This window comes from Hemibagrus wyckioides, linkage group LG08 (assembly GCF_019097595.1).
Source record: "Hemibagrus wyckioides isolate EC202008001 linkage group LG08, SWU_Hwy_1.0, whole genome shotgun sequence".
Lineage (NCBI taxonomy): Eukaryota > Metazoa > Chordata > Actinopteri > Siluriformes > Bagridae > Hemibagrus > Hemibagrus wyckioides.
In genome coordinates, this window is record NC_080717.1 from 13518752 (window position 1) to 13541152 (window position 22401).

Genomic DNA, 22401 nt, shown 5'->3' on the forward strand with positions numbered 1-22401 from the left:
TTGTTGGGATAAGAATTTAGATAAATTTCACGTACACTCTGCAAGTTTCCACAAGCTGCTCATAGAATCAGAATCAGGTTTATTGCATAGTATGCAAAGTATGTTTTGCACACACAAGGGATTTGGTTCCAGTTGTTATTGTACAGGTATAAATAACAACACTATTCATTTAGTTTGTTGTTTTTTTTGCCATTTTTAATATTTGTAGCAGTCTGTTCCTGTCCTGCTCCAAACCAGCGATGGATGTGCATAGGACTGGATTCAGTGACTGCAATGTAGAACTGTTTCAACATTTTCTGTGGCACACCAACCTTCCTCGAAGGTCCCTCCATCTTGGGTGCTAGCTTTGCAGAGAAATTAGCAGTGTTACTAGAAAGTGGGTGTGATTTGAGCCAGACTAGATCTCCAGGAGAACAAGCTTTCCCTACTAATATTATAGTTGTCATGTCATGTCATATCATTGTCTCCCGCTTATCTGTAGCTGGGTCACGGGGACAGCAGTCTAAGCAGGGATGCCCAAACTTCCCTCTCCCAAGCCACTTCCTCCAACTCTTCCGGGGGAATTCCAAGGCGTTCCCAGGACACGCTGGAGGGACTATGTCTCTCGGCTGACCTGGGAACGCCTTGGAATTCCCCCAAGGTCAATTCTCAAGGTGTATCCTGCCCCAGCACCTCAGTGGACTGTATGAACCCTAGCCAAGACTTAGTGTTGTCATGTTTGTATTTCTGACAGGTGATACACAGTTTCCCATATGTCCCTTTACACTGTCAACCACCAGGTTTCTTCCAGCAATCGTATCAGTTTCTTCAGCTGTCTGAGATGACCCCCTAATGGGTTAGAGGGGAAATGGCGAATGAAACTTAGGATAAAGTTTAGTGGTACTATGAGTTACTATGAGTTAGTATTTCTCTGCTTGATCTTTTAGTGGGAGCTCCTTATACAATATGAATGAGTATGAGAATATAGTATGAGTATTTCAGTCAAGAAATGCATAGGTCAGTTTGATGGTGGTGGACGACACTCAAGCAAAGAGGTACATCCATTGAGGGAGGTTTATTGGCCCTTGACAAGGCCTCCAGTCACGTATTTAGACAACCCTTCCTAAAGCACATTTTGAAGGTGAATTGATCTTGTCAAGCATGAGAAGGTCTTTGGGCAGTTGAATATCCAGGCCAGTGCTGCATGGTCAGTAAAGACCTCAAACTTCAGTCCTTCCAAGAAATGCCTTTTCAACAGCCTGGACCACAGTCAGACATTCCTTGTCTAAGGTAGATTAATTAAACTCAGCCCAATGTTCTTGATGCATATGCAATTATGTTCTCTCTCTCCTCAGATTATTGGGTTTAGATGTCCCCTAGTCCCAGCTCACTGGCATCTGTGTGACTGATGTGGAGTCTTGACCTTGGAAACATGCACTTTATTATCCACAGTAACAAAGTTTTGCTGCTTCTGTTGCTGTGTGGGTACTTCTGGCCTATGTACTTTGTTAGGCTCCTTCAGATGCTGTGCAGCATCAGTGTATATCAGCTGCCAGTGTCAATAATTGCTCTCATTTTTTCCCTAGTAACCTAAAGTGGTACTTGGAGAAGAGAGGGTGTACAGAGCTCAGTGTCATCAGGTTGTGTAACTGACATCCGCGCTAGCTCTTTGTGTCATTTGTGTGCTCATGTCTTTGTGTGCTCTTTGTGTCAAGATGGTTTATTGGGTCCTTTTTCCTTCAGGTTAAACTTTTCCAGCTTTTGCCAGTAGTTCTTAACCTCCATGCAGCCCTTTCTACCATGGGGCTCATCTTGATCAGCTGTTTGATGGTGGTTACTGACCCTCCTTAGGCATCCTGCGACTGGGGTTGATGTTGGTTAGGAAGCAGTTTATTAACTCCCCCTTACTGTTGTCTGCCTCCCATTTTAGACAGAGAGCATGGTAATCAAGGTAAAATCCCATAACCTCTGCCATCAACCAGGGCTTGTCCTCAACCACTGCCAAGTGGTCATCCAAGAGGAAAGCTGACATGAACATCCTCCAATCATGGATTTTCTCTCTGCCTTCCACCAGCTCAGCATAGGTCCTCTCAGCACCCTTGTCAGCTGGTGCTAAAATATTTTGGAGGGAGGCACAAAAATCAAACTGTTAGTAATGCAGGACTTTAAATAGCCATTTATGAGGTGATTATGTATCATTACTGCTAAGATAAAATATTGAAAATATTTCTGTTAAAGTAAACTGTTAAAGCATGCAATAAATGTACTATGAATGAGTTCAGTGTGGGATTATTATCAGTAATATGAAGGTGATCATACAAACACACACACACACAAACACACACACACATACATACTGGAAAGTTGCCTAATCACAGGCCTCCTTTCTTTCTACCTATTTCTCAATGACCTTCTGGTTAAAGTCAGTCATCTCAGTCACCTTTTTCATTGACAGCATGGCCATTGCACCCAGTAAGAAGTGCTAGAAAAGCACCAGTTGTAAGCTTGACCACCATCAATTGACTGCTGCTGAATTTGCAAATTGGGTCGATCTGGTCCAAGATCCTTGATTCTTTTCTTTTCTTCACATGAACGCCTTTGTGAAGATATAACCGAATTTCCAGAATCTCCAGATATTCCGCTTGCTTCCACATTAATCAGTACCTGCCTGTTAACTGACAATCTGCTGAGCAGTAATGAGACTCATTGAGAATGGTCCATCACATGAGGCCAAATATATAAAAACAATATTGATTTGCTAACAACAAAAGTGGGCAGGTTAGGGCAAGCAAGGAAAAACTCAAAACTTTACAGACTTACATACACACTTGTATGTCCAGTGCCCTGTGCGCGCACACACACACACACACACACAAATGAACGAAATACAGTTTTGATTGTTTTATTTTAAATAAATGATAACATGACTAACAGTGGAACAGTATGACCAGATGATTTTATTTCGTTATTGTTGATCTTTTGGCTGCTCCCTGCAGGTGAGGCATTGCAAACAGTGGACCAACTGGTCCGCACAACAACTTGGCACTAGTTTTACGCCGGATGCCCTTCCTGACACAACCCTCCCATTTTTATCCGGGGTTGGGACCGGCACTGCATCCAGTGGCTGAGGTTTGGGCATTGGATGGGAATTACACCCAGGCCTTCCACATGGTAGGCAAGAAACCTACCACTGAGCCACCAATGCCCTTAATTTTATTTTGTTTTAAAATATATAATTATTGTTAACATGTTAAATTAGCAGTCTTCTTTGGCTAACTTTAAGTGGGCAGCACCCCTATTGACCGGTTGCCACTGCTCAGCACAGTACTCAGGGTTCCCATGAGCTTGACTTTTGGTAAGGGCCGAATGTTGAGGAACTCTCGCACTGTTTGATGAATTTGAGGATGTCGGATGTCTCAGCAGAGTCACTGAAGGAAGGGAAATCCAAATGTATAGGAGATAGGAGGTCTCACACAGAATGAGGAGGCACCAGACAAAACACGGGAAGGTACTCTTGCATGTGAGTGGGTCTGTGCTGATTGGCCTACTGTGGAGGTATTACTCATGCTGGTGGAGTGTGTAACACAGGCTGGAGAACAACCACAACTAACTACTATCTACAACCACAACTACAAGCACTCTACAACTGCCCTCTCGAGTTTTTCTAACAACTGCTGGATGGAGTCAATGTCTCCAAACTAGCTTAAGAGTACCCTTAAAGCAGCTTCCCTATTCATTGTGCTGCAAATTGTCTGTCTATGCCCTGCCTCTAGAGTTTCAACATGTTTTTTCAGGGCCAATAAATCACCTTTCATATGTTCAAACTCTGTCTGAATTCTTTGTACATTCTACACATTATTTGCTGGTGCATCAGTGTTATCATCATCCTAATCACAAAGGGATCATGCAGCTGCATCACTGCCTTATTTGGAAATTGCACTGTCTTAAATCACAAGACCCTACAACCGATTGTGAGGACAGCCAAGAAGATCATCAGAGTCTTACACCACACACTGCATCCGCAAAGCCAACAGTAACACCCCTGTCGGAACTCAGAGCCCCCTCCGAGTGGACATATCACAGGGTGGAATTTTGTTTGTATCTATTACTCTTAGCTTTCCCAATAACCTCCACAATCTATAAAACTCAGCCGAAATAAAAGAGATCTCAGTCAACAGATGAGAAGAAGCGGGTTTCTTTATTCAGTCATGCAGTCAACAACATGCATATCTGAAGAGAGCAGCTGGTCTCTCCAACCCCGAAAAAGTCCCCTCTACTTATACCCCAGGCGCCTCCTTTTCTCTAATTTAAATATTTCCAGCAATTTCCCATTATATTCAGTGTATGGCTACTTTAGTCCCTCCTTCCTTAGTTTACATACGTTTTCCCAGTTCCCATTATTTTCGCATTTGTCCCGATACCGCCCCTAAATTGATACCATCCTCCCCTCGATGACGTCAATTTTCCTCCTCACCAGTTCCCCTTATTTTTAGGCTAAGTCAACCATTTTTATAAAAATTGGCGCTTACTTATAGGCGCCACTTCCTTATTGACTTCATTTGACCATCACCTCTTAAAGGTGCTTCCTCGGCTCATCCTGACCTCGCGCGTTGCCCTCCACAACAATGTGTAAGTACCTTGCTCTCTTCCTCTATGTCATGATGACTTTTCTCTCTACCTACTTGATCTAAGTTTTGTTTTACTAATTTTAAACTAAGCTGTGCCATTAAGCTGCCTCATATCCTTTTTCTCTTTTTATCACTGTTGGTTGCTAGTATTCCAATGCTATTGTCTCCTCTACCTGCCTATCACTGTCATGTCACAGTGACCTGGCCTACTTCCCACACTGTGTTCCTCCTGCCTAAGTCCACGCTCTCTTTTGCTGACTACATAGTCACACAATATGCACTTCACTCATCTTCACTCATTTCCCATTATTTTTCCTAGCTCAGTCAGCCCGCCGCGCTATCTTCCGGAGAAGTCCCAGGGGTGCTCTGCGACGCTATCGCCAGTATCAGCTATCCTGTTTGGCCATTGAACTTACTTGTTTCCTGGAGCACCTATCTGAATCCTCTATTCCTGAGTCTCCTTACCTCGCTCACCATATCGTGAGAGATACCGTCTGTCTTGATCAGAGCACCCAATTTCACCCCACAACCTGTGATCAGTCTACTCAGACCTTCTACTGGCATTGGACACGCACCACCTCTCAAGGTGTCCAGACTGAGGATTTTCCTGTTGAGATTTCCTCTAATGATTCTTCCTCTGACTCCTCTTCATTTCCTAATTCCCCTGACATTCCCCAACTTTCTCCTGCATTTGTGCCTATGCCTTACAGTGTTCATGATATTCCTCAGTCTTCTCCTGACTATTCGCCCCCAACTTCTCCCACTGATTACTCTCCAACTTCTCCTCAGGATCCCGAGATTCCGTCTTCTACAACTGACCCTCCGGTCACACTGATCCCATTGGATAGGCTGGCTGCCTGAGTTGTAACTCCTAATGTTTCAATAAATCTCTCCTCTTTTCTGTTCCTTCAGTCCCAGTGTGGTTATTACGCTAGCATGCTGCCATTAATAATTCTGCATCTTTATTATAAAGACTATGAGGCTATATCTGATTATTATAGCTATTATTAATCAGAGTTAACTACTTACTACATAATAAATGGCTAAATTATTCTTGATAGATACACACTACTCTTTAGGCAGAATATTGCTAAGTCAGAGCTTAGAGCATTGAGTACATTATCACTTAAGCTACTTTTAAGGCTAAGTATATAATTCAAAGCTGGGTATATTATATTTTCTCCGACAAGTTGAGGCAGGCTCTGGGTGGTCAGGTAGTGCTGCCAGATGACTGGGAAACTACAGCAGAAGTGATCAGGGAGGCAGGAAGAATGGTGCTGGGTGTGTCATCTGGAAGGAGGAAAGAAGATAAGGAGACATGGTGGTGGAATGAGGAAGTTCAGGATAGTATTCAAAGGAAGAAGTTAGCCAAGAAGAAGTGGGACATGGACAGGACTGAAGAGAATAGACAGGAATACAAGGAGTTACAATTAAGTATATAATTCAAAGCTGGGTATATTATATTTTCTCCGACACCCCACACACGCCCTGCATACACTCTTCACCCTCTTGCTTTCTGGGAAAAAAGAACCAAAGCATTCAGGCCCTCACAACTAGACTGTGTAACAGTTTCTTTCCTCAAGCCATCTGACTCCTCAATACCCATAACCAGACTGAACTGAACAGAAAACACACACATATTCAAATGCATCTATGTTTCCAGCACCACTAATATAAACACATTCATTGGAGTTTTTGCATTATTTAATTGCTGCCAACAATTACTGCCTCTCTATATTTACATATATTTACAGGAATCATTTTATTTTTCACAAATCCTTTAATTTGTAAAATGGCCAATTATAGACTACACTAATCAGCACTATTTTATTTCCTTTATGGTATTGTATTGTCTTTTGTCTTGCACTGCTTGCACTAAATTACACACTATGCACTTTATGTGGCTAGGACAACTTACTTTTCATCCTTAGCTTTTTGTTGTTTTATGTAGCACCATGGTCCTGTATATGGTTGAAATGACAATAAAAGCTTCTTGACTTGACTAAACATACAGCTGTAAATAGACATAAACATTATGTGGCAGTGCTACACTCTAATAGAGGGTTTCTTGAGTTCAAGGTTTCCAGTGATTTGTTAAAGGTATGGTTGAAAATTACTCTGTCAATGCTGTTCTTTCTGTTAATTCATATAAATTTATAGTTACTTAATGCATACTTTGGGTTCCCTGTCCTATTTTTAACCCTACTCCTTGTTCCATTTTTATTTAGATCTTCAAAATACTCTCTTCTACTCCAGCCAGTAAATGTACACTTCACATAGGTCAAATAAGAATCATGCCTATTCAGGTAGATTTAAAGTTAAATTAAATTAAATGACACTTAAAATTTGGTTGTATATCCATTGCATGCAATAACTGTATCAAGCTGGCAACATATTAATATCACCAAATTTTTGCTTTCTTCTTTTGTAATGCTTTTTCATTGGTGTACCACAGTTTTCTTTCTGTTGTTCTTAATTTCTGGGTCTCAAGTTTCTCTTCAGGAGATGAAAAGCATGCTTAATTGGGTTGTCTTATGACCAGTCTAAAACTTTTTTAGCAGTGTGTTTTGAGTCATTGTCTTACTGCATGAGGAAGTTCCTCCCAATTACATTGGATGCATTTCCCTGTAAATTGACAGGCAGAATGTTTCTGTGGACTTCTGAATTTAATTCTGCTGTTACCACCGTATGTTACTTTGTCAAAAAATGGGATGTAATGTACAGATCAGTTAGCCAAGGTGTTCACTAAGATCTTTAACCAGTCCCTGTGCCAGGCCACTCTACCTCCCTGTCTAAAGTCATCTACAATTGTCCCACTCCCAAAGAAGATCATCCTCAGGAGCTTCGATGATTACCATCCAATAGCACTGACACCTGTCATGATTAAATGCTTTGAGAGGTTGGTTAGGTCCCACATCATCTCAAATCTCCCACCAAGGCTCGGTTGTTGTTTGTGGGCTTAAGCTCAGCATTTAACACCATCCTCCCCAGCAGACTAGTGCTCAAGTTGATGGACCTTGAAATATCTCACTTCATCTGCCTTCATACTTTGGCCTTTTCATCATTTTTCTTTGCTGTCTTGTCCAGTGTCTGCTTGTATTTTTTTTCCTTTTAAAGAATATTCCAAATTGCTGTAATTGCTATGGCCAATTCTTGTGCCATGTCTCCAGTAGATATTCCCTCTTTTCCCAGTTTGAAAATGGGTTTGCCCACTGATGGCTAATGAAAGGGTAGAAAGAGAAAGTATTTCCCAACCTTATATGTCCTGGTTTACTACCTTACAGAGCATTGGGGCCAGACCGGCAACCTCTTGAGGTTCTCTGATCAAAGTTGAACTCTTCAACCAGTGGCTCAACCAGATGTTGCAATGTGTTGTACATGCAGGAGCAAGTGGCTCTGATCATCAGGGAACACATGGAGGCCGCACAAAGGGACTTCAGACTATTAATGAGGAAGTCAGGTGATTGCTCTGAGGCTGTTCTGGAGAATTAAACTGAGTGTCTACACCAAGCCAAGAAGGAAGGGCATCAGTCATGAGCTCAGAGAAGCGATTGTTGCTGTGCATCAGTCTGGGAAGGCTTCTAAGCGCATCTAGGAAACAATTTAAAATCACCCATACTACAAAGAAAAGGATGATTTGTAAATTGAGAGATTTCAAAAAATCTTTCAGTTGGCAATCTTCCAAGGACTCTGTCCAAATTCACACTAGTTTATGCTCATATATACTGTAAATGAACAATCCACATGGTACATAATATGAACTACAGGCCTCATTAAATGTTTATGTTCATGAGAGCACAATCAGAAAAATACTGAACAAGTTTTCTGGAAGGGTGACTAAGAAAAAGGCACCAAGAATATGGAGTTCACTTTGCAGAATTGCATCTGTAGAGATCTGAGCTTGTTCTGCAGCTACAGCACCTGGAAACTTGCAGTCACTGAGTTTTATTATTAAGTATGTGTGATGGTTCTGTTGTGTGAACACAGGAAATTGCAAGCTGGTTTGAGGAACTCAAAAAATGCAGCTTTATTTTTTCCTTTCACCTTTTCACATTTTAACACACACACATTCACACACATGGCTGTGTGTGCTCTCCACTCTCTGTCGAGCTCTCCTCTCTCTCTCCTCCATCTCCCTTGCTACTCACTGCAACAGAGAACAAATCATTTTCAAAACTAGGCACAGATGTGTGATCCTTACCAATCATTCTCCTTCGGCTTAGTTTTCCATTCACAAACCACTGCTCGATCATGCCCCTGCTTCCACAGTATATATACTTGTGTCCTACAGTGGTTAAAGAAGATGTGCATTCTGAAACAAGTCCATTCTGAAACAAGTACGAGCAAACAGGAGTGTGTGTGTCTATGTCCAGCACAGTACCAACAAGCTTTTTTCTAAATGCCACTTAGCTACTTGAGGTGCAGTGCATACTTGGGAAATATTTTGCATATTGAGCTCTCATTGCTTCTCTTGCTCCACTGTTTACTAAAAGCTTACACCCAAATGTCCAGAAATGGGAACTTCGGGAGGCAAAAAGTATGTATTTGTATTTATATTTATATATTTATATTTTTGTGCAAAAAATATTTGGTCTTCATAACAAGATGTGTTACATATTTATCCTAAATTAAATATACAACCAAATAAGGAATCTTTTTTACACTATTTACTTGCTAAATGCACTTTATAAGTCATTCTATAACAAGTATTTTTGCAGTTTTTCCTCTTATTTTTAATGAAAACACTCTGGATTTGTCATTCATGGCCTCAGTTGACTAAGGAGTACAACTCGATTAAATACTGATATTTACTAGTGACCATCACCTTTCATTCCTTCTCTTCTGTCCAGAAACAGCTGCTTGTCTTCATTGTGTTCATCACTACATACTCAACTAAATAAGTCTGGCAGCCCTGAAATCATTTGATTCCCATTTATTTTAAATGTAATGTACATATGATTTGACAGGCCAATTCATGAGTATCCCAATCCATAACCTTTTATCTCTGAACAGAATTTTTTTTCTATAGATCTATTGGGTAGACTGAAGCAAGGCTTGCATTCAACGACTTGTGAAATGCACCCCTAAACATTTAACTCATACTTAAAAAAAAAATTCAAAACAGATCAGTACTACAAATTTAGTGCATACTAATGTAAAGCTGGAGGAGAAACAGAAAAAGCGATTGTTTTTGGCCCCTAGCCAAATGTTGCCTGAGAATTTTGTCACATATTCAATTCAATTCAATTTTATTTGTATAGCGCTTTTAACAAAGAGCATTGTCTCAAAGCAGCTTTACATTAGAAACGACATAAGAAAACAACAAACATGAACAGACAAACAGACAGACAGTCATAGATGTTATCCCAAGTGAGCAAGCCTGAGGTGACTGAGATCGACTGTGGCAAGGAAAAACTCCCTTAGATGGTATGAGGAAGAAACCTTGAGAGGAACCAGACTCAAGAGGGAACCCATCCTCATTTGGGTGACAATTGTGTGATGCAGATACAGCATGTGTACAGTGTTATGTAAATCAATAAGGAGGTTGTTGTCCATGGCGCTGCTTGAATATCCCAATCCTCACAAGCAGAACCCGGCTGGAGCTGGTCCATCTCCGGATGCCACTGGAGCCGGCACAGTGCAGTTTCTGTACTATGATGGGGCCTAAAACCTGACTGAAATTCTTCAAGGATATTGTTTTCCTGTAGGAAGGAGCATAATTGAGCAGACACCACCTTTTCTAATATTTTAGATATAAATGGAAGGTTTGAAATCGGTCTGTAATTTGATATTTCATCAGGGTCCAGTTTCGGTTTCTTAAGAAGAGGTTTAATAACTGCTAACTTAAGAGATTTTGGGACATGACCTAGAAATCATATTATTAAGTTAATAATATTAAGAAGAGGCTCTCCAGCTGCATGTATCACTTCTTTCAGCAATCTAGTTGGAATTGGATCCAACAAACACTCGAGGTTACGGGTTGCTCTCTTGAGGGCGTGAGTATGACTATTGTACCATGGTGCAGGTGTTTTATCTCTGACTTTTTTTAGTCGGATGGGGGCAACAGTGTCTAGTGTGCTGGTAAAAATAGTGCCTATGCTGTTGGTTACTTCATCTAGTGCATCTGCATTTCGGGGTCTAGTAAGAAGTTGAGACAGATCTGGCAGATTGTTTGTAAATCTGTCTTTAGTGGTCGAGGTTATAGTTCTACCAAGTTTATAACGTGGAGAGGTGTGTCTAATATGTTCTACAGGTAGAGCGTACACTAAGAGGTGATGGTATGTGATGTCATCGCTTTGAGGTAGAGCGGTTATATCAGAAACATCAGTCCCATGTGATATAACTAAGTCTAGTGTATGATTAAAATGATGGGTTGGTCTATTAATGTTTTGTTTAACCCCAAAGGAATTTAGTAAATCTATAAATGCGAGTCCTAACACATCGTTAGCATCGTCTACATGAATGTTAAAGTCTCCTACGATTATCACTTTGTCAAAACTGATCAAAAGATCTGAGAGTAAATGTGAAAACTCATTAAGAAAAACACCGTAGGGCCCTGGGGGTCTATACACGGTGGCCAGGGCAAGAGATAGTAGGGATTTTTTATGCCTGTCTGAGAGTGCAATATTAAGGACAAGCACTTCAAATGAGTTAAACCTGGGTCCTGTTTTCTGAGTAATGGTAAGAGAATTATTATAGATCGTTGCAACACCACCACCATGACCTGTCTGACGGGGCTCATGCTTATATGAATATCCTGACTGAGTTGACTCATTTAGGTCAATGTATTCATTTGGTCTAAGCCAGGTTTCAGTAAGACAGAGTGCATCGAAACTATAATCTGAGATCATTTCATTAATAATAAGTGCTTTCGGTGCAAGGGATCTAATGTTCAGAAGCCCAAACTTAAGAAATTGTTTTTCTTTACCTATTTGGTCTTTTCCAGGATTAATTGTGATAAGACTATTTCGAGAGTTATTAACGAATTTATCTTTTAATCTCACTAATCGGGGAACAGACACAGTTTCTATAGGACAAGCTATGTGTGAACTTGTATTAGTCTGGTGAATTGAACAGTAGCTATTATAATCTGTGGAATGACTTACCAGTCAGATGGTGCGCAGTGTCCTGGATATGTTGTCTGAGAGGACTGCTGCTCCAGCTCTGCTTGGGTGAAGGCCATTGTAACAGTAGAGCCTAGGATGCTCCCAGAAAACATTCCAATTATCAACAAATGGTATATTCTGTTCTTGATACCAAGACTGTAACCATTCATTAAATGCAAAAAGCCTACTGAACCTTTCAATTCCTCGCTGGAACATGGGAAGTGGTCCTGACACGATCCTCGGCGGGGGCGATGTGGTGCGAACCTTCTCCACCAGGTTCTTGAAGTCCTTCTTCAGGATCTCCGTCTGCCTCAGCCTTATGTCGTTCGTGCCAGCATGGAGGACCACGGCTCCAATGTTCTTGTTCAGGACCGCCGGTACTTGTGCAGCGACATCAACAACACGAGCACCAGGAAAACAACGAGTGCGCACCTTACCTTTAGCCGCGGTAGCACGGACATGCCGGACGATAGAGTCTCCTATGATCACCGCGTCGCATGCTGCCTCGCGGAGAGGAGTGAAGCGGTTGCGGGTCGAGATCTCGAAGACGGGTGGCAGCGGAGGGGGAGAGGTCCTCGGCCGGGGCAAGGCGCGTGTTTTCCGCTGCTGCTGTATCCAGGCTCCGTGGTACCCCGGCGCCGGAGTGAACGAAACCTGGGCGGGCTGCCTCCTAGCTGTGCTGGGCAGAGAAACACACAGTGTTGAGGTTGTGGGAGTGACCGTATCACGCCGTGGATTTACCTGGGACAGGTGAGCGTCTCTCTGCTGTCGCAGCTGGGCTAGCTTCACCTGAAGGTCGCGGATCTGCTTCTCCACGGCCTCCAGCTCCGCATCCACCGAGTGCAGCTCGAAGGAATCCTCACCTGCACTCAAAGGCAAACCCACAACCGACATAGTGTTAAAATGAAGTAGAATAACAGAGATAATTGGTGAAAATGCAAAATCTAAACAGACTCGAGATAGCTGGGCTAGTGGGTTAGCGTGCTAATAGCAGGGCTAACGGGTTAGCGTGCTAGTGGGCTAACCAGCTGTAAGCGGGTGTTCAGGAAAACAAATAAAACTAGTGATATAAAAAGCGTTTGGGATGAGAATGTTATGTGGCACTATCAGCTAGTGAAGATGTTATAAAAAGTTGTGATCTAGGATAGAAAACTAGGAAACTTAGCCGAAATTGTAGGTCAACTTGACGGAGCTCAGAAAAACACGTCTGCCTTCCTGTCTAGCCAACAAATGAACTTTATTGATGAAGGCTTTGGCAACGCATTGGCATATGGTCTAATAACTATGCTTATTACACATGAACATAAACAATTTTAACAGTTTCTGTTTTTATGTGTACTTATTGGTAATAAGTTCACAGCAAAATGCAAAAAATCTAAACATCCCTAAGTGAGACCCCCTTCAACACAACAAAGACACAACACATCAAAAAAGAAGACGCATCCAAGCAAACCATATGTGACACTGTACAATAAAATTTTATGATAGTGCAAAAAAGCCAGATATAATTTTTGATGAACCTGGGTAGAATGTATGATATTGTCAAATTAAAATAAAATAAAATAAAATTAGATTTTTTTAAACAATTAGTGATTTTTACAATAAGAAATGATTTTGAGAAAATTAGGAATATTTTATCGCTTTTACAATATGCTTCTTGCACTGTCACAACAGGTTCATTACAGTGCCTCTCTATCCAAGTATTCCAACCCTGTTGATTACAAGCAGCTGTTCCTATTCATCTATGCCAAGAAAAGTACCACTTTTACTTATTCTCATAGCAACATCTTGCCAACTTCCGGCATGAGTTCTTAGCTTTTACTGGTCTGCTTTTGGACCTTGGTTTCTTAATGCACTCTTGCATTTGGATTTTTCTCTGTCTTTGCTGTCTTGAACCAAATTGTGTGTGTTTTGAGTTTTTCTTTGCAATAGACTTGAACTAATACTATTTGTCCTTGCATGGACTTTATAATTAAATGCAATTATAATTTAAATTATAATTAATGCAATTGTCTTTCTGTAACCACCTGAGATATGAAGGTCAGGCATTTTGGAGCATCTGGGGTTGTCATTATAAAATTTGAGGTAAAGGAGAAACTGTAAAATTCTAGAGAGTAACCAGTGTAAGTTTGAGCCTTTGAGGAAGACTTCAAGATTTTGCCAAAGTGGAGCTTACAGAGGTCTTTTTTGTTTATTTGGCTACACATCTGAACATCAGTTAAGTCATGGGCTGCATGAATAGTAAGAAAGAGGCCTACAGAAAGAAGAAACCTTGTTTTTGGTTTATATACATTAGACATATCCCAACTTAGGGAGCTAGGGTTAGAGCACTACGATGCAGCATCCTTGGAGCAGAGAGGGTTCAGATTGGTGGTGCTGGGGCTTAAACCCTGACCTTCTAATCTGCAACTTTACTTGAGCTACCAATGGACCAGGCTACAGCCTTAGTCTATGAGAAATGGCATGTTGCCTTTGACCCCATAATTTCTGTCATTAAAGAAAAGTGTATAAATGTTATAGCTTCTTTAATGATAATGATTTTCCCTTAATGTATATGCTAAATATGCAAAAATATATACTAAATACAAATCTGGATTTAATAATACATCCACTAATAGGCATAAATTTAATTGCAGCATGTTACTAAATGTTAGATCTGCTAAAAAATAATCAGAACCTTCTGAACAATCAGATATAAACATGGGTTAAAGAAGCCATAAATAATATAGCATAAACTGCTTTGTTAAATTAATTCTGTTTTTATTCATTCTGTAGTTATGGTTTGTTAATGTTAACTAATTCTGTACATTATTTAAGAGACTCTTAATGCAAAATGTTCTAGCATTTTGGAACATACAACCACAAAATTGAGCCCAGTAACACAAAAAGTCAGTTACACCCCTTTTTCTCAGCATCCTCCACTATAGTGCTATATAGTTAGTGCTATAATGTCTTGAGGGAGAGTGCCATGCTCACCTCAAATCCTTCCAAAACCTGACAGGCTGACCCTTGTCTCTGCAGGTTCTCTCTCTGTCTGAGGGACAAATATATAAGCATTGTGCTGCTTGAACGACAGCTGTTGTGTTGAGCTCTGACATCCTTGCATACTTCAAGGCCCTGACGGAGAAGCAGGACATCATGCTGTCATGAGCATAATATTATTTTTCCTTCACTAGGCTGGGATAGTGTCTCTAGGACTTTTACCAACTGTCACCAAGGAACCCACTGCATTTGGTGTAAAATACCTGGGGCTTTATTGGTGTACTTGTCTGTCATTAATTCAGTTCATTCTAGAGTATTGTAGAGTTTTCTGAAAGCATCTGCATGCTGTGCATGCAGTAGACCTCAGAGATAATACATTTTAAAGAAAAGCAGTACTTTTTGTATGCTCACCTCATTCCCAGCCACTTGTCCCTATTTTCACAACAGGGGTATTTATTTATTCCCTTCTGACACTTGTCCAGAACTCTGTACAAACTGTTTTGATAGCTCTTTGTTCTACATAATGCTGTTTGTTTAAATTTCTTGGAACCTTAAAGAAAAAGGTATTTATATTTACAGTACTGAATAGACAAAAAATGAAACCAAGTGTAACATCCCAACATGAACGAGAACCCTCTCCGGAATACTACATTTACATTTCTGGCATTTGGCAGACGATCTTATCCAGAGCAACATACAAAAGTGCTTTAAGTCACTATCATTGAAAACATTAACACTGGTTCAATAGGTTACAGACTTAGAATACCATTCACCTAAAATTGGAATTTAAAAAAAAAAAAATTTACTAATTACTCGTGACACGCCGCTTGTTTTCCCACAGACATATATATCCCATGCACCCATTGTTTTACGCGAAGTATCGTCCTCACGTGACATACTGATCTCAGCGCTACTAGACTCTGGGCCGGCAGTCAACATCATCGATAGCGTAGAGAAACTACGCCTCCCTACTACACCATGCATCCCTCCTCTACGAGTGATGGCCATCAACAACCAACCTATCGGAGAGGGATTCCTTTACCGTCAGACTCAACCCCTTGACCTCCAAATCGGGCTTTTTCACCACAAGAGGACCACGTTCTTCATCATCTCCTCACCTGCTAACCCCATCATTTTGGGTCTGCCCTGGCTACAACAGCATGAGCCCCGCATTTTCTGGAGAGACGGGGAACTGACACACTGGTCTCTTCACTGCTAGCGCCATTGTTTCTCTCCCACCTCACCACGTCCATGCTTCACCACGTCAATAGAGAGCCCCGAACCCAATCATGCAGTCAGGACACCCAAAGAATATGAGAACCTGCGCGAGGTGTTCAGTAAGGAGAGGGCCTCTCATCTTCCACTACATCGCCCTTGGGATTGTGCCATAGAACTGCTACCCAACGCCATGCCACCCAAAAGCTGGGTCTACCCTCTATCACTGCCAGAGAATCAAGCCATGGAGGATTATATTGAGGAAGCACTAGCCTCTGGGTTCATACGCCCCTCTATATCACCTGCTGCTGCTGGCTTCTTTTTTGTGGAGAAGAAGGATGGAGGCCTTCGCCCGTGTATTGACTACAGAGGCTTGAATAACATCACTATCTGTTACCCATATCCTCTCCCTCTGGTGCCCGCAGCTCTAGAACAACTTCAAGGGGCCACGATTTTCACCAAGTTGGATTTAAGGAGCACTTATAACCTCATGCGAATCAGGGAGGGGGACCAATGGAAGACGGCCTTCCACACGACCCGGGGACACTACGAGTACCTCATCATGCCCTATAGTCTCACAAATGCCCCCGCCGTGTTTCAGTCTCTTCTCAATGAGATTCTCAGGGACATGTTAAATAAACTTGTCATTGCATATATTGATGACATTCTGATTTACTCCTCCCCCAAAGACCACACCCGCCATGTGTGCCCATGTCCTGTCCCGCCTCCTACATCACCTCTACATTAAATTAGAAAAATGTGAGTTTCACCGTACCACCATCACCTTCCTAGATTATGTGCTCTCACCGGAGAAAGTGGAGATGGATCAAGCCAAGGTCCAAGCTGTCTCTGAATGGCCCGAACCAATCACAGTTAAGGATTTACAATGCTTCCTGGGGTTTGTGAACTTCTATAGATGTTTTAACAGGAATTATAGCATGATTGTCGGTCCGCTAACCTCTCTTTTTAAAGGAAAGCCTAAGAGACTGTCATGGACAGACCGAGCATGTAACGCTTTTCAGAAACTCAAAAACACCATGGCCCCGATCCTATGTCATCCCGATCCAGACAACCCCTTTGTCGTGGAAGTCAACACCTCTAGCTCTGGGATTGGGGCAGTCCTGTCGCAACGCCAGCCAGATTCTGGGAAACTCCACCCATGTGCGTACTTCTCCAGGAAGCTAACCCCAGCAGAGGCAAATTATGATGTGGGCAACCGTGAACTCCTCTCCATTAAAACCACCCTAGAAGAGTGGCACCACTGGCTGGAAAGAGCATGACACCCCTTTCTGGTTCTCACAGACCACCGTAACCTCGAATATCTGCGTGGTGCCAAGCGTCTCAGCCCCCGTCAGGCTCACTGGGCCCTCTTCTTCACGTGCTTTCACTTCTTTGTCACCTACCGTCCAGGCGCCAAAGCTGACGCGCTGTCCCGCCAAATGGAAATGAAAAACTCACAGTCACAGTCTGACCCCATCCTGCCATCCTCTGTCATCCTGGCTCCCATACAATGGAACCTTGTGGAGGAAATCAGGAGAGCTCATGTGGAGGATGCTCCGCCCACTACCTGCATCTCTGCACTGCATCTCTTCCACCTTTCATGTCTCTCTTCTCAAGCCTGCCTATGATCCCCCATCTAACACCCCCAGTCAGGACAAGCCTCCACCCCCACTGGACATTGACGGGGCCTATCCAATACATACCCTCCTGAACTCCTGTCGCATCCGCAACTGCCTACAGTATCTGGTGGATTTGGGAAGTCTAAGGTCCTGAGGAACGCTCCTGGGTGGACTCTGCTGACATCCTTGACCCCTCCCTAATGGAGGAATTCCACTCGACTCACCCAGACCATCCTGCCCCCCACCCTTGGCGTAGAACACCAGGTGGTGTAACTTCCCAACACGAAGGAGAACCCTCCCCGGAATACTAATTACTCACATGACACGCTGCTTGTTTTCCCATGGACATATATACCCCACTCACCCATTGTTTTACGCGAAGTATCGTCCTCACATGACTTACTGAGCGTTATACTGTGTTTTGCTATTATTTGTGTATGATTCTTGCCTGTTTTCCACGACCGATTCTTGCCTTGTCCCTGATAGTGATTTCCGTGTATGACCCTGCCTGTTTCTCTGACTGCTCGCTTCATTTTGCGCTTTCGGTTTTGTTTTCTCGTCTTTCCGGTTTTGACTCGCGTTTGTTTTCTGATTTCAAATTTAGCCTGTGTGAATATAAATAAAGATCTGCTTATGGATTCAACTCCAGCAGCCAGTGGCTCATCCTTACACCAAGATACATGATGTCAGATGTTTCTTTTTTACCTTTAATCAACAAAATTCAAGTGAACAACATATAGTAACATTCAAAGTGGGGGTACTTACAATAACCTGGTTGCACAACACGCATTTATAATGGAATGTGTGATTCTGTCATGTTCAGAAATAATTATCATATACCTGTCATCTATGTGATTCTGATTAACCCCAAATAAAAATCAACTATTTCTATAGGATTTTCTCTATAGTCGTCTTGGTTTAATCCAACTTCTGAAGCCATGGTCAGCAAAAAAGCTCACAGAGCATGTACACTGTCTCACTGGTGAAAGGTTTCAATCAGGCAACGAATTAAAAAAGAATATATATAACATTAGATGTACTGTAAAGCCATCGTCAACAAGTCAAGAAAACTGGGAACCACAATACCATTACAAAGAACAGGACATCCTCCAAAATAGACTAAAAGTCAAAGTAAAATTTTACCAGGGGGCTGTCAACAGACCTATGGCAGAATTGGTTCAAATATCTTTCAGGTAAGTGCTTTACCTTTGTGACACATGCTTTGAAGTTCCAGTACCCAACAAGGACAGCAATAGCTGCACTAGCACTAAAGTATAACTGTGCTCTATTGGTGTAATGTACACAGTATTGTACCTCCAGAGAATGACTCGAAATCATAGCTCACACAGCTTACAGTATAATAACAAACTGGAATGCTTGGTTTAATTAGCTAGGTAAAACAAGTGAAGAAAACAGAGCTCTTCCACTGACCAGGGGCATGGTCAGGCTCAGATGACCAAAACTGGCAAACATACAATCACTGCAAACAGTGTGCTGGGTAATGTTCATAAGATCAAACAAATATAAATTCTGCAGTATGGGATGGTCACTGACTATAGTTGCATTATTAAAAGTAACTATAAAAAGCTTTGCATACTTAAAAATTCATCTTTAAACTCTGTTGCCACATTTAATACTTTTTATAGATTGGACCCTGTCACTCTCCCCCTTTATTTGCAAACTTGGATTGGATTGACAAGCAGTGACACCACACTGGTAGATGTGGCAATTGGCAATTTGTGGCAATTAAGAGTATATTCAATGTTCATCTACCTTAAAATGTCTCTGGATGTGTGATGGCATATGACTCTGTATAACCCATGAGATCTGAAAATTCACACCAAATACTAGCTGACAACTCAGACACTGAAATCTATTTTTAGGTTTCCCATGGCAACCTGCAGCAGCACAAGATTACCATGTCTTTGTGTATTTCTTTCCCCAATATCTCTATAAAGCTGCTTATTCAAATTATTCTGCTTATTCATACAGCTATAAAATGAACAATTAAAAGCTTTGATAATTCTGAACATTAAAAGATAAGCCAAACATTTTCCTATCAGATGGCTTTCTGTAGATGTTGTGTATAGTTATATGAAAAGATGTGTGCTATTCAAATACAACATGCAAACAGGATCAGCACACTTGGCCTAATAAGCCTCTGATATTTGAACAGTAGAAGTAAATGATAGCACACAAATCAATACATTTCACATAGTATCCTCATGATGGATATACTCCTTGAGCTTTAATGAATAAATCACTTCTTGTTATTTGCCTTGAACCACAACTCTCCATGTTTTTTTTCTCTCCAATATTCCTCATCTCTCAAAAGCAAGCACCCTGAAAGCTAATTAAATTTCTTTGTCCATAATTCTTTATAATATCATACTCCTTTAACTCACAGTCAGTCTGCTATTGGAAAGCCATAATGAAAGAATAAAGTGGGGTCTATACAAATGCAGTAGAAGCAAAATATGGTAGAAAGACTGAGTAAGCAAAAAGAAAAAACAAAAAAGCTGATTTAGACAGCAGCCTTTCAATCGAGTGTGAAATGTTTCTAAAACAATTGGACTAGATATCTACAGATCTGCATCCAGTTTCAGGTTCTAAAGCTGTTGTATCTTTTTCTGAGTCTTGAAATAGGATAAAAAAAATAGCAAACTCACTCCGCGGTCTAATTTATCAACTAGAAATATAAACTGTGCATGCACACATGTCTATGTATAGAACAAGATTTTTCAAGGTTATTCTTGTCTGTGAAAATATGTGCATATTTAGAACTACTTCTGACTTGTGGATGCAGAAACTCCAAGTGGCAGAAAAGTGTAATCTATGAGCAGAAAAAAGGCACATGTAAATATTTATTGGGTTGACAGTGACAGTGACTAATCTTGGTTTGCGTGAAGATTTAGTTTATGCAATTTTGCCCACAGAACATGTTTCTCAAAAACACATCTCAAAAATCACATAGATCTTGATTTTATTTGCTTGGGCCAGCAATGTATACCACTTTTTAAAGGCAAACAAAATGTATGTGGATTAACTAACTAACTAATTAATTAGTGGATTTTCCAAATGTAATTGGGGTAATAGATTGCAAAAATAAATGTAGATATAAAATTATTCAGTTTTCCACATATGGCAATTATGAGACCATATATGATAGAGTAGATTCAGTATTTATTGAATTGGTATACATAATACCTTAAATAATATTCATTTTATATTGCTCTTATCTCACTGGGCTGGGCTACTCACTTCAGGTCACTGATATTTTCAGCTGGATAAATCATGTTTAAAATTATGACATTTATGTACTTAATAATGGCAGATATACTGTGTAATGCTGTGGGATATGGTGTTATTCTATACAGTGCAGTGATTCAGTTGCCTTTCTTGCCCTTAATGTATAATAAGTATATTATTTCAGAAAACTAAACAATGAGTTTCCACAGATCTACAATTTTGAATACAAGGCTGTGCTGGATGGTGAAGAGACTGAGAGAGTGTTGGAGATCAATCCTGACAAAAAACTAGAAATCCTCAGAGTGGGCAATGGCAGTGAGGAGGTAGTAGAGGTCCATGATTTTAAAAATGTATAAGTGTGGATTGCTTATTATGTAATAGTAATATGTTGCTTGTCAGACGCAATATGCATAAGACAACATGGAAGATCAAATTAGTTTCTGAATTATCAACATTAATAATTAAAGAGGAGATTTTATTTTATTTTATTTTAACGAGAAGAAATTTAACAAGTCATTGAGTATAATTACATGCAGAACCATACATTCAATAAAACAGAAAGCTCCCAGGCTTACTGTAGTCAGGGGTGTGGACAAGAGAAATAGTCATAAGCTATGAAAAGCAGCACTGCAATAAGCTATTATATAGGGACCAAACATTGTGGCCTATACAAGATAATAAAACTCCAGACAAATATTATTGAGATTACTTCTGTGCACATGGAGCCCCACACTTCAAGTGTGAACTAGAAGAATCTGTGGCTTCTAGGGCAACAGAAACAATAAACTAAACCAAACAAGAATTTGCAAGCGACTCATTTTTCCCCATTTTCTTCATGCTAAGGATATAAAAAAAAGCAGATGTGCTAGTGAGGTGCGCAACAATTTGTCCTCTTTTGAACTCTGATATGTCCCCCATTATATTGTGTGGATTGCAGCATTTTTATGTACAGCTGTGCTATTGCTCTGCTAATTCAACCTTCACCCTCTGCTCTTCCTTATGGGATGTGAAATCATTTAAGATTGGCCACTACTGCAGATATATAGGCATAAAAGCAACATTATATTGGGCAGTGTTTCAGCATCAGTGTCCAACCTCTGTATATAAAATAAGACTATTCCAATAAATAAAGTGTGTTACACATTGTCAGGAACAGCTGAACAGTTCCCTGCCAGGCCTGGAGAGGGCACCGGCAGACGAATCTTGGAAGCCTGCTTCTTCATGTGTATTTTGTGTCATGCCTTTCCTATTGTTCTTCTTCCTGTTGTATCACCTGTTCCCCATTTACCTTAATGTCTAGCCCTATAAATAGGGATCCTCGTGTTCCTGTCTTTGTTGATCATTGTTAATCTGTTCCATGTTATGTTATGTTATGTTATGTTATGTTATGTTATGTTATGTTATGTTATGTTATGTTATGTTATGGCATGGCATGGCATGGCATGGCCATAGATTATGTAAAGGTTTTTTAGATCTAGGTTTTGTTTTTGTTTTAGTTCCTTACCATGTCATGTCTAGTGTTCAGTTAGTCTACCCCATGTCTTGTGTTTATGTTAATAAAACATTTTATCCCGCATTTGGGATAAAACTCCATTGCTCTTACTCCATTGCGTGCAGGCGCAT

General features: G+C 40.9%; 1 protein-coding gene across 4 annotated transcripts; it reads right to left on the reverse strand.

Annotated features, from left to right (window-relative positions):
• Positions 1-8: 8 nt before the first annotated feature.
• LOC131357365 (uncharacterized) lies at positions 9-18060 on the reverse strand. Of its 4 annotated transcripts, none has more exons than XM_058396311.1 (3): positions 17894-18060; positions 11714-12576; positions 9-2091 (listed from the first exon to the last, which is right to left on the reverse strand). In XM_058396311.1, exons 1-2 carry the CDS (start codon positions 17895-17897, stop codon positions 11717-11719), a joined length of 864 nt encoding a protein of 287 aa, XP_058252294.1. In that variant the 5' UTR covers positions 17898-18060; the 3' UTR covers positions 9-2091; positions 11714-11716. The 4 variants fall into 4 exon arrangements, with proteins under 4 accessions (XP_058252294.1, XP_058252292.1, XP_058252293.1 ...); XM_058396309.1 differs by lacking the exon at positions 9-2091 and adding an exon at positions 8629-8754; XM_058396310.1 differs by lacking the exon at positions 9-2091 and adding an exon at positions 8648-10309.
• Positions 18061-22401: the final 4341 nt, after the last annotated feature.